Source organism: Euprymna scolopes, chromosome 14 (assembly GCF_053919585.1).
Source record: "Euprymna scolopes isolate OS-2025 chromosome 14, ASM5391958v1, whole genome shotgun sequence".
NCBI classification, from domain to species: domain Eukaryota; kingdom Metazoa; phylum Mollusca; class Cephalopoda; order Sepiida; family Sepiolidae; genus Euprymna; species Euprymna scolopes.
Window position 1 is genome coordinate 7314816 of NC_136495.1, and position 13775 is coordinate 7328590.

A 13775-nucleotide genomic window follows, 5' to 3' on the forward strand; every position below is an offset into this window, starting at 1 on the left:
CAGGTAATCAGACTGTCAACATATTTCTTGCTGTCATCCTCTGCTTCCTCTATCAAACTAATCTGCTCTATTCCGCTTTTTTTGAAGACATGGCCCATGAAACTCATTTGTCTTTTTCATATTGTTCTTATTAGAGATTTTTCTGAGTTTGCCATTTCTAATACCTCTTAATTTGTTTTCTTTTTTGTCCAGGATATCTTCAAAATTCTCCTCAGAAACCAAGTTTCAGTTGCTTCTAGTCTCTTCCTTTGTCCAGCACTCACAACTTTATAATAGAACAGACCATACATACGTTTGGAGTATTCTGAAATCGGCGTCTATTTTAATGTTTCTGTTGGTCATGATTGATGACAATCTCTTGAAGGTGACTTTGGCTGCGGCTATATGACTTTGTATTTCAGTTGTGAATTTCCATCAGATATTTGAATTTATTAACTTGTTTAACTGGTACATCGCGACATTATGGTTTGTATGTTGGAGCTTGGATATTCTTGGATACTGTCATGATTACCATTTTTGAGATGTTTAAAGCAAGTCCTTAACTTTCGCTTGATTTGACCACAGTATCCAGTATGTGTTAGAAGGTCTCTTGGATTGTGCTATTAATACAATGTCGTCTGCACACCTCAGATGGTTAATGTTGTGTCCACCCAAACTTATTCCTTTGATGTCCTCAATAACGATCATCCCTCTTTAATTCAGTCAACAATCAACCTCCAATCTCTCATGTTACATTAACTGGATGTGTAACAAATAACAAAATAATCGGAGGGAAATCATATTCTTTTGAAAAGTACAAGGGGGGAAAAATGGCCTATTATAACATTTAACACAGATTTGCACAAGAATAAACACACACAAATGGCATAAATGTTGAAATGGATTTTTTTAATGGAAATCGCTCCAGACAAAGCATGAAACCATTTGATATAAGGAGCTAAAACATACCACTTCAAGATCAAAAACTAGCCCATCATAAATGCTAGATGGAATAGATTCTAACCCAGAAAATAGCCATTTTTCTCCCTTCATCAGAATCATCACTCATGGAATGTGAGGACTAAAGGAAAAAATAAGGAAAACGAAAATTACAAGGCTACTGAAAGTAAACTGAAAATGTATTTTCTACTCTTCTTAATGATTAAGTGTAGTATCTGTTCTGATGCTGCACTTAATTTTTCTGTCTTTCAGTTAATGAAAAAGAAATCCTTCCAGAAAGAGGCAATTTTTATTTTTGTTCTAATTCAGAGAATCCCTTTTTGGGAGGAGCAGGATTTTCTCCACAGTAAAAACTGACTCAGTGTCTAATTCTGCACTCGTGGGGAAGCAAGTAAATAGAAACGTTTACATTCAAAATAAAAATGTTTACAAAAAAAAAAGCTACAATAATTCCAAACAATAGTTAATATTCATCACAACTCGTATTCTGGAAATTGATTTGACAGCCAGTTTGCGACACTGACTTCCGGAAATAAAGAAATAAATAATAAATAAATAAAACCAACAAAGGAGAGCCTTACCTTACTGTTGCATATATATTTTTTTTTATTTTCCTCCCTGAAGAGATATTACTCTCGAAAACTAAGGACATCAACACCTACCATCTTGTATGACACATTATGGTGACAAATAAAAATAATTGAAAATTTCTATTTCTATCTTTGGCCAAGTCTTTATTCATCTTTCTCCCAAGTTTATTATTATTACTTTTTTGCATGCTTTCCTTAACTTTTCTTTGTGAACTGGACCTGCTACCTCCATTGCTCTACATCTACTAACCATTTTTCAACATAGCCATGCAATCAAAGTCTGCACACATCTTCCTATACTGCTCAGATTTAATCTTCCTATCTTTAACATTCACATTACACATTCATGTAATATTTTCTCTTTCATTTCTCTCCATGCAACGCATGTCCTCAACCTTTACTGGCCAGTTTTACTTTCATAAATCTGTGGACATGAAAGTGAGACTAACCTTAGCTCTCGACATAAGAGGAGGGTTCATTTGTGTCCGGCATGCAGCGCAGTAATTGATCCGAATGAAGAAACACTGCCATTATGGTGAGTTGGTCTTTAGGGAAACGCAATCTTGTAGCTGCGAAAATTGGCAAGAGGTGAACTTGACCGTATGCAAATTGGCTGCCGTTTGCTGGCATAAAGGTGACGACAGTAGACAACTTGGCAGATGGCATGTAGTGAACTATGAGGCGGTGTTGTTATTGAGTGCGAAGATTAGTGGAGTTTTGAGGCGACTGTTTCTGTAACGAACTAACAAATTTGCGAGGAATGAGTTTTCCTTTCTTGTCTTTCTTTACGAAAGCCTGGACTTTGAGGTATTGTTATCTTCACTGGAAACTGTGTCCTTCTTACCGAAAACCGAGACTTTTCGTATCGACCTTTTTAGCACTCAATGTGTTGAAACTAAATTGTTTTGAGCAACCTGTCTTGGAGATGAGGAGCCTCTCTCTTCTGGAGGTAGGTGGTGCTGGACCAACCCATCCTCTTCCCATTGTTGTTTCTGACTTTATGTACATAATACTGTATATCTACAGCATAATCACGTTGACACACTGGTTCTCATTAAATCACTAAAATTAAGCAACGTTGAGCCTGGCCAATACTTAAGACAGGTGACCATTTGGTAATACCAAGTATTGTATGTGCTTGGTGCTTGCAGAGGGATGAGCGCCGCTAGACTATTCTTGCCCAAGTCACGCTACATGAAATAATGCAGCCTCATCACCACCTAAAAAGGTTAAGGGACACGTCCACATCATCATACAACAAACTCATAAAATTTGTATTAGAATTTAGATTCATAATTTTAAAAAAAAGAAAAAGAAAAGAAATCTTGATACGGCGTTATTTAATCATATTGCAAATTCTATTGATTACCCCCAATACATTTCTATATCCCAAATTTCTATTGCCTTTCTTTACTCAAGCTGTCATTTCCTGTTTATATTGGTAAATGCGACAAAATACAACAAAAATGTTTTCGGCCTGAAACATGAACATCAAAATAACTAGTAACACTTTTATCGACATATTCACTTCACGTCAGCAGTGATTAGGCAACGCACTTAAATGTCATATTTTACAAACAAATAATTTTTTAATCAAAGTTTTTTGATACAGTTAAACTTAACTCTATAGTAATATATATCGACTTATGGATGAGTTAACACAAAATCCTGTTTCCAACCATAGAAATACGCTCCTAACTTGATTGATGTGAAACAAACTAAAATACACTTTGTTAGTCGTCAAATATTTGTAGCATTTGTTCTATCCTCAGCTTGAGGAAAGAAATTCCTTCTTGACTGGAGTCAGGGAGAAAGAAAAAGGGGAAAAGAAGGTGGAGAGAGAGAGAGAGAGAGAGTGAGGGACAGAGAGAGAGAGAGAGAGATGATGGAGATGGAAAGAGAGAGAAAGAGAGAAATGGAGAGAAAGATTAAAAGAGAGAGACAGAGAGAGAGAGAAGTTTTAAAAGAAGATGTCACAGCTTATAACTCATTTTATTTTATTATTGGAAGCTTTTTGATTTAATTTATATATTTTATTTATTTGTGGACTATTATCCTCATCTTTTTATAGATGTTGTATCATGATGTTTCAGCCAACTATTCCTCTCGCCTTCGTCAGGTGGTTAACTACAACAGGATAGGAGTGTTGAATCTCTTAATTGTATCCTCAGTAATTACTGCCTTCCATAGTTGTTGTCATCTCACCACATTTTGGTCAACTAATCTTCTGACCAGCTTTTGGGTAGGATTGAAATTGCTATCTTCAGACAATGCTCACCTGGAACTGTAGAGATTCAACACCTCTGTCCACTGCATTATGGGCTTCAGAAACAACTATGGAAGGCAGTAATTATGGAGGATACAGCTAAGAGACTCAGCATTCCTATCCCGTCATGGTTAATCACCTAACGAAGGCCAGAGGATTAGTTGGTTGAAATGTTGTGAATCAACAGCTATGAAGATGAGGATAACAATTCGCAAATAAATATCTTTTTATTTTATTGTGCATGTTCCCTGGCAACACCAGGTGACCATGCTATCAAAATAATAAAACAAGAACAGATATCCTTAAAATTGGCGAATGATCATAAATGTTTGTAGAGATGCTTGGACTCATGTGAAAACAGATTTTGAATTTGGGATAAATACTTTTATCACCAATTCTACTTACTGGAGATGATGCATTCGATGATGTCGGAGTTTTTGCCTGCTTTTTTGGAGTTCTTGTTAGATAACCACTTTCTTCTTCTTCATTATAGAATCGAGAATTTTTTTTCCGGATTCGTTGGAGCTGAAATAGAGAATAATGCCCATTAGTTTTTATTTTTGTTAATAAAGTCAAGAGGATTTGGATGATTTGAACAACTACTCTCATCTTGTTAATTTATTTTTATTTCGGACCATCATTCTCATCTATATTAGTTGTTGTTTTCATCTTTATTGGTTGTTATTTTTCACGTTTCCGCCAACTATTCCTGTGGCCTTCGTCAGGTGGTAACCGCGACGAATAGGAACTTCGAATCTCCTAAATACATTCTCAGCAATCACTGCCATCCGTAGTTGTTGTCGTCTCACTACGTTTTGGCCAAGTAAACCTCTGGCACGCTTTGGGTAGGATTGAAACTGCTATCTTCAGACAATGTCCATCTGGAACTGTAGAGATTCAATGTTTCTATCAACTGCGCCACGGGCTACGGTTCCAGATGAACATTGTCTGAATGCGCTACGGTTCCAGATGGACAGTGTCTGAACGCGCTACAGTTCCAGATGGACATTGTCTGAAGATAGGGGTTTCAATCCTACCCAAAAAGCCAGCCAGAGGTTTACTTGGCCAAAACGTAGTGAGACGACAACAACTACGGATGGCAGTGCTTGCTGAGAATGCAGTTAGGAGATTTGAAGTTCTTATCCGTCGCGGTTACCACCTGACGAAGGCCAAAGGAATAATTGGCCGAAACGTCGTGAAAAAACAACAACCAATAAAGATGAAAACAACAACTAATAAAGATGAGAATAATAGTCCGAAATAAAAATAAATTAATATATATAATGCTCATCTCAAAAATGAATTCCAATTAAGGAATAATATATATACTCTCATCTTGATTTTTCACAAGTTGTCAACTGATGTAACATGTGACCTTTATCACATGCATCTTTTCGAACTTGGGACTCTTGTCAAACTCGGCAACTCATACACAATTTCAAGCTGAATCCTTTATTTAATTCCCAGTTTGTTTTGATCAAATCAAAGTGTTATTTATTACATTGTTCACAATTATTATCACCTATACTATGGATTGAACCTGAAACCATCTCATCCTTGTTCCTGTTTTACAAGTTTTTCAAAGGCAAGTACTCTGACGAACTCCGAGCACTAGTACCCCCTCGACGACAATACCCTCAACAAACGTGACAAGCAGCAAAATCCCACCCCTACATTGTAGAAATCCCACCACGCCATAAAGTCTTCTACTCGAATAGCTTTTTCCTGTAGACTACTGCACTTTGGAATTGCCTCCTGGGTCCCTGCTTCCCTGACATGTAGAAATTCAAGTGAAGAAACATCTAACTTCCCAACTCCATAAATAGTATCCCTGCAAACCTGATCCCAAATGGTAGCCCCTCATGACTAAGTGGCTCTATACCTTGGTTTGTAGTGAAACATAAAAAAAAAAACAAAAAACAAAAAAAACTTAGAGAACTTATTAATCAGCATTTTATCTGTTACACTACATAGGTTCAATAATTAAGTTTTACCCAGTTATGGCTGATAGGATGAGAACAATCTATCCTCATGGATTAAATAAAGGATTCAGTTTTAAAATTGCTTATAGTTTCCTGAGTTAACAAAGATTCCAAAGTTCAACAAGATGTATCTGAAGAAGGTCGGAGGTTATATTGGGCGAACTTTTGGAGAACAACATGCAAGATAAGAGTAGTCCAAACAATCCAAATCTATATCTATCTATCTCTCTCTCTCTCTCTCTCTATATATATATATATATATATATATATAACTGAGAATATGTGTGAGGACACTTCTCAACCTATATATTCAATAAATTTTGGATATACAGACTTGAAATTTGGTATATAGGATACTGATACAAGTGGAAAACTTTTTAATCAGTTTTCACCCGGGAAAAAGGGCTACCAAGAGATCAAAATTAAAAAATTGGTACATGAAGGTCATCAGATTTTTATCTGTCAACTGTTTCACGACTGTGCATTCGTGGTCGTGAAACATGACAGTTTCCTTATGTAAAGAATAAGTAGGTTTTAAAATACTTTTTAAAGATAGTGTCAAGTTGGCATAATGATTATTGTACTTAACTCATCGTCTTTAGGTTTTGGTTTCAATTTCAGCTCGAGTATTTTTTTTTTACTTAACTGTAAGTGAACTGTTTAGAAAAAAAAAAGAATACTTGTACACATATCTCTCGGTTTCTCCCTGTTTTATTTCTGTCATATTTTTAAAAAGGAATTCAACGTTACATTTAATATCTACATTATTTCTGTTTAAAATAATGAATAGTTCTGCATTAATTAAAATATAATATCTATGCATATTTTACAACCGGGCAACGCCAGGCAGCCTGCTTTTATTGAATATGTCTGTTGGATATATTAAATAATAATTTAATGCAATCATTGGATATATGCTATTACTGTTTATCTTTTTGCTACCAAATAAAGGTTACATTGGTCGAAATGTAAAAATGCAAATCACGATGGGAATAGTAGTCTGAATGAAACAAATGAAGCATGAAATGAATAGAAGCCATTAAAACCAATAAAACAAAGTTTTAATTATTAACAAATGAAACAACATCCTGGCACTACCAGATCAGGCTGTCTGAAGATATTGACTTTTTTTTTTTTTTTTTTTTTTTTTTTACAAAGGCATCACCACATTATCAAGGCCCAGAGGCCACTCAAGGATAAGGGTTAAAATGACAAATGCACCATATATTAAAACCCTTTTGTTTTTGTTTTTGTTTTTAAACTCTGCAAAACTGCAATCATGTTCTGCAAAGCCACAAATAAAAACAGTAGTCCCCCCCCCGTCCTCCCTCTTTTTCTTTCCTCACTTCCTTACTGGCTTCGTGACTTTAAGTATACCAAGCAATAATAATATTATATCCTTTTCCTTTTGCAAAGCTCAAACATGCTCTACAGGGCCTGGAACAAAAATGGAATCCACTACAAGACAATCAAAGCAAGCATTACGAATTAACAAAAACCTCAAATGTGTTGAATAAATATTTTAAGATACAAACAATTTGAAGCATATAAACTTTTTCCCCAAAATGACCAAGTTTGGAATCTGAATGGGGTTGATATGCCGAAAAACAACGAAACAAAACAGCATCAATTTGAAAAGCGTTAATCATGTCAATAATCATGCATGTATGACATGGTTGCTGAACAGATAAAAAAAATACAACACTCAAGACAACATTTAACTACAATCACACGTGCACAACTACCATGCAATGGCAGTTAAGTTTGGAGGTCGATCATTTTAATTATACGTTTAAAATCGTTTTTTTTTTGTTTAGCAATCTTTTTAAACCTTTAAATAAAATAGAAATGCAGATGCATTTCAGCCTGTTTTGCTTTATAACGATACCAACCATAATCAATCATTACTTTCGACAATTATTCAGCACCGTGTCACCTACAGTGTTTCCACTTATTCATCATTTGCCTATATCTACCTCTCTCTCTCTCTTCACCCTTCTCTTAATTGCCTCTCTTTCCACCTTCTTCCCCATCTCATAACACTTAATTAAAGACAAACGTTTTTATCTAATGTCTGAATTATTTTTTAATAATTATATATTTTTAACCATCTGGTTTTTAATATTTTTTTTTTGACAACATGGAAAGAGATAGGTGACTTGTTCAGTTATTTATAAATTAAAAAAAAAAAAAAAATACAGATTTGATGTCCCCTTGCTAAACACTCAACATTATAAGATGAGGATCAAGGGTAAGTGGAGTAATCCTGGGAATTGAGTGACACACCTCTCCTTCTACACCTTCATGTAACAGCTAATGAAAAGGGAGCCTTTGGGTCGGCCAACTATAATCAACTATTTAGCTTGCTTATATTGTGTACAAGTTCCAAAGTTTTGTTTGGTTGAATGGCTATTATTTTGAGAATATTTTAATTGCTATGATTTTATATATATATATATATATATATATATATATATATATATATATATATATATATATTAATATCAGAATTAAACATCATAAATTATTGATTCAGCACTGTGTTTGCTATGTTGTTTTAATCAATTTATTGCCTGTTTATATATACCCTTCATTCATCATGTCAGTACTGTACTGTACATGCTAGTGTGAGTGCAGATAAATAGTACAGCACCTACAGATGGGCCGCCATTGTCACCAAGTGATATTGGAAAGAAGAATCTAACCTGAACTGGACTGCTTTTCACAAGGAATCAGAAAAAATAAAGGAACACAATGTTTTTTGTTTAGTTTTTTTGTTGTTCATGAATTTGAAGTATTCAGTGTAGCTTGATAAAAAAAAAGTATATTTCTTGTCTAGAATTTCCTCTATTAAATTTTTTTTTTTTTTTAATCTATATGATGTGCATAGCTGTGATGAAATGAAAATATCATATTCCAAAAATAACGTAGTTTTATTTTTATAAAAAAAAAAATATTTAAGTGATTAATAGGAATTTGTAGGCATTACAATATAAATTTAGTGTGAATTATTTTTGAGTTATTTCCCTTCGTTTCTTGATATTTTTCTTCCAAAAATACTGAGCAAGACAATCACTCCTCGGATACTCATAAAATTTGATTTTTTCATTTTAAAATAAAACTACTTGACCAAGTTACATAATTTTTGAGTTATGATATTTTTCATTTCATTAATGGTACGTACTTCTTCCCCATCTCATAACACTTAATTAAAGACAAACGTTTTTATCTAATGTCTGAATTATTTTTTAATAATTATATATTTTTAACCATCTGGTTTTTAATATTTTTTTTTTGACAACATGGAAAGAGATAGGTGACTTGTTCAGTTATTTATAAATTAAAAAAAAAAAAAAAATACAGATTTGATGTCCCCTTGCTAAACACTCAACATTATAAGATGAGGATCAAGGGTAAGTGGAGTAATCCTGGGAATTGAGTGACACACCTCTCCTTCTACACCTTCATGTAACAGCTAATGAAAAGGGAGCCTTTGGGTCGGCCAACTATAATCAACTATTTAGCTTGCTTATATTGTGTACAAGTTCCAAAGTTTTGTTTGGTTGAATGGCTATTATTTTGAGAATATTTTAATTGCTATGATTTTATATATATATATATATATATATATATATATATATATATATATATATATATATATTAATATCAGAATTAAACATCATAAATTATTGATTCAGCACTGTGTTTGCTATGTTGTTTTAATCAATGTATTGCCTGTTTATATATACCCTTCATTCATCATGTCAGTACTGTACTGTACATGCTAGTGTGAGTGCAGATAAATAGTACAGCACCTACAGATGGGCCGCCATTGTCACCAAGTGATATTGGAAAGAAGAATCTAACCTGAACTGGACTGCTTTTCACAAGGAATCAGAAAAAATAAAGGAACACAATGTTTTTTGTTTAGTTTTTTTGTTGTTCATGAATTTGAAGTATTCAGTGTAGCTTGATAAAAAAAAAGTATATTTCTTGTCTAGAATTTCCTCTATTAAATTTTTTTTTTTTTTTAATCTATATGATGTGCATAGCTGTGATGAAATGAAAATATCATATTCCAAAAATAACGTAGTTTTATTTTTATAAAAAAAAAAATATTTAAGTGATTAATAGGAATTTGTAGGCATTACAATATAAATTTAGTGTGAATTATTTTTGAGTTATTTCCCTTCGTTTCTTGATATTTTTCTTCCAAAAATACTGAGCAAGACAATCACTCCTCGGATACTCATAAAATTTGATTTTTTCATTTTAAAATAAAACTACTTGACCAAGTTACATAATTTTTGAGTTATGATATTTTTCATTTCATTAATGGTACGTACATAAAACAGATTTTTCTTTATATTTGTTTTTTTTTATAAGAGGGGATTCTGGACAAGAACCAAAAGTATTAGTATGAGTCAAGGTGAAATTTATAACAGGCCTGGTAGTCACGTAGCTATGTAGTCTATGACTGGAGTAAAGCATGTTAATCATCTTCATCTTTTTAACATATAAAGTTATCTTGTGAGATTCTTAAAGTTGGACCTAAATAGCATTCAAATTGACCTATAAAACTTTAATTCCAACCAGAAAAATTTCATGTTTTGTACCATGTTATTGATACTAAAAAAAATTATGTAGTTCTGCCCGGATAATTGTAAATATTGGTAACATTTTTAAATTATGCAAAAAAAAAAAGTCAAAGGGAATAACTCATTGAGAATATAAAAACGTTTATCCCTCTTTTTAGATGAGGATTAATTTGCATTATGTAGACTACTGTTCTCATCTTGAGTGTTATTCTCACAATGTTTCAACCAATGTAACCTCCGACCTTCTTTAAGTGTATCTCGTTAAACTCAGGAATAGGTTTAAGGCTCCCAAAATTATACTAGAATTGTCCTATAATGTATTAGGTACTACATAAAATTTAGTTCCAAGAGACAATTTTCTGGAAGTTGAAGATTCAACAAACAATACGGGCAATACTAAGAATACAATTGCAAATAACTTAAATCTTCTGCCCGGTCATGGCTGAAAGAATGAGAGCATGTTATCACCATAGATTAAATAAACGGTTCTGTTTGAAATTCTGTACAAATTCCAGAGCTCGACAAGATATACTTAGAGAAGGTCAAAGGCTATATCGGCTGAAACATTGTGAAAATCACTCAAGATAATCCAAGTCAATTAAGAACAATAATCCAAATAATCCAAGTCAATTATTGTTGTTATAATTGTAAGGTGCTTCTTCATCATAGGTACAGTTACTAATTACTGGACATTCCTAATAAAATCCTTAACTAAAAATGATCTCACCAATTTGTCAATTAGTAGTAATTTAGGTATTCACATGGTTGTCCCCCTTCCACCAGTCATGGAGCATAATTACATGGTTACCAGGCTTGTTATAGGCATTACCTTGGTGTGAGTATATTGCTAGATTCAAAACTTTGTTATTCTGAATAAACAGAATGTGATAATAAAAGTTGAACAATTATTTAATTTATGATAAAATAAAATTTCAAAATAAAAATAATCATCTTAATACAAATAACACATTCACGTTAATAGGGGATCATTTTTTTTAAAAGTTATAGAGCAAAGACGTAATCATAATTAAAAGTAACCAATGTTTTTATATATTTTAAATAGTAACATTAAAAAATAAACAATGTTATAGTCTTAAACATGGATGATTTTTTTTTTACAGTGATCACCACTTATCAAGGCCCGGAAGCCACTCAGGGATAAGGGTTATTGCAAGTACATTACGTTAGCGTGGATTAAACTTGTTTAGTTTTTTTGTTGTCCATGAATTTGAAGTATTCAGTGTAGCTTGATAAAAAAAAAGTATATTTCTTGTCTAGAATTTCCTCTATTAAAAATGTAGAAAATGCTGATGAAAAATTTTCACAGAAAAAAAGGAACGGAGTGTCTGTTCATTTCAAAGTAAATTTGTGTTAATTTGCATCACTTTTTTCAGCGGCTTGATTCAGTTGCTGGCATTGGTTTTCCTGATTCTATTTTTGTTTTCAGAACCAAGTACAAACAGGAGGGACCACATGAAGGTTGCCAACATCCATAAGTGAAAATGATGCTAACACATTCAGTCTTCAGTTCACATAATTACCCACTTCATTATGGTCACCTCCCATAACACCTATGATTCTATAACTCCTGGAATAAGGAGTTCATATTAATGTTGGAACGATTAATTGGAATTAAGAATCAGTACAATCAGAACTTTTTGAGGATATTTCAAGTCTCATTTCCGATTCCCAAAACAATTCTTTAAATTGTTGTTATTGAAAAATAAACTTTCTCATGCTGGTAAATGAAATATTTATTGATTTTAAACTTGCAAAATAAAACTAAAATTCATAGAATAAAATAATGTAGCTAAAAAACAGTATTCGTAAAAATCGAACAAGTCAAAAATATAGATGAAAATCTGACAATAAGTTTATCAAAATCTTGGATGAAATAGATAAGGGAAAAACATTAAGTAGTTTCTTAGATTTAAAAGAAAATGAGGATTCTCTGCTACCTACCTAGCAATGAAATTCTACATTTTTAGGCAGTTTTACGATCAGAATCGGAAAAAATATTGGAATCTTCACATCAGTAGTTCCTACTGAAATAATTGAAGGAGTGTGTATCAGGGAAGGGGAGGATGAAATAGAAAAAAAGAAAGAGGAGGGAGGCCAACAAGAAATATGATGGAAAATTATTGTGCCAAACAATTGCTGCCATTTATTTTATTTGCAGATTGTTATCCTCATCTTCATAATTGTTGTTTCATCACATTTCGGCCAAGTCATCCTCTGGCCTTTTTCAGGTGATTAACTGTGACGGGATAAGAATGCTGAGTTCTCTTAACTGCATCCCCAGTAATTACTGCCTTCCATAGTTGTTGTCATCTCACCACGCTTTGGTCAACTAATCCTCTGGCCTGATTTGGGCAGGATTGAAACCGTTATCTTCAGACAAAGCTCACCTGGAACTATAGAGATTCAACGCCTCTATCCACTGCACCACAGACCCTGAAGAGAGATCATGATTGGATCTTTTGGTCTTATAAATCCAAGTTTTTGTTCTTATCTGGTCTTCCATTGTCAGGTCTGTATTATATCAGGTATTATATATTAAAAAAAAATAATTTGTTTTTATCATCTTTAAAATGAGTAATTTGTGTATTTATTATTTATTTGCAAACTGTTATCTCCATAGTTGTTGTTTTACTCGATTTCGGCCAATTCATCCTCTGACCTTCTTCAAGTATTGCAAGGTGTAAATGTGAGTATGATTACAATAAATTGGAATGTTCTATTTATATAGACAGGGGTGATAAAAACTGACTAATCAGATGGAACCACATTCTGCTACCAACCAATCAGAAATCATAAAATATAGTAAATCTTTTAGAATACCTGCATATAACGGTTCGTCTTCACACAGGAAGGAACTCTGCTCTTCGTATCAAGATTTCTTCAGATTGGCTGCTTATTAGAAACTATTATTCATCTACAAACTTATACAATTCAAAGCTTCTCTGGATTGATACTGCCATGTTGTTTGGAACAACAGTTTTCTTCTAAAATTAAAACCGCTTACAATTCCAAAAATAATTGTTGCAATATTACTAAACACCAATCACTTGTCATTGAAATTCATCTAATTTTTGCTGTTAGGATTTTAAAATATTTGTTACTATTAAAAAAATAATTCATATTAAGATCATATAATGCAAATTTTGTGTGTCTAACATAAAAAAGTATTTTTTACATTCATCCCAAACAAGACATATTGCCACCAAGATGTAAGGGGCTACTGTGATTAAAGGTAAGATTTGTAGGAGGCTTCCTAAATGGGAAGTCTTATAGCAAGATATTTGTTAACATTGCAGTTAAATTTCTGAATGTTACATCATATTACTGTTTTTCTTTTTAGATGATCTCCTTTAAGCTAATTACGCACAAATTTTTTTCA

General features: G+C 32.9%; 1 protein-coding gene across 2 annotated transcripts in view; it reads right to left on the bottom strand.

Annotated features, from left to right (window-relative positions):
* LOC145292861 (protein lin-9 homolog) overlaps positions 1–13775 on the bottom strand; it is a 77812-nt gene that overhangs the window by 42683 nt on the left and 21354 nt on the right. For both annotated transcript variants that reach the window (XM_080138966.1, XM_080138965.1), the window contains exon 4: positions 4201–4320. In XM_080138966.1, the coding sequence (XP_079995092.1) occupies positions 4201–4320 (120 nt within the window). The remainder of the gene's footprint in view (positions 1–4200; positions 4321–13775) is intronic.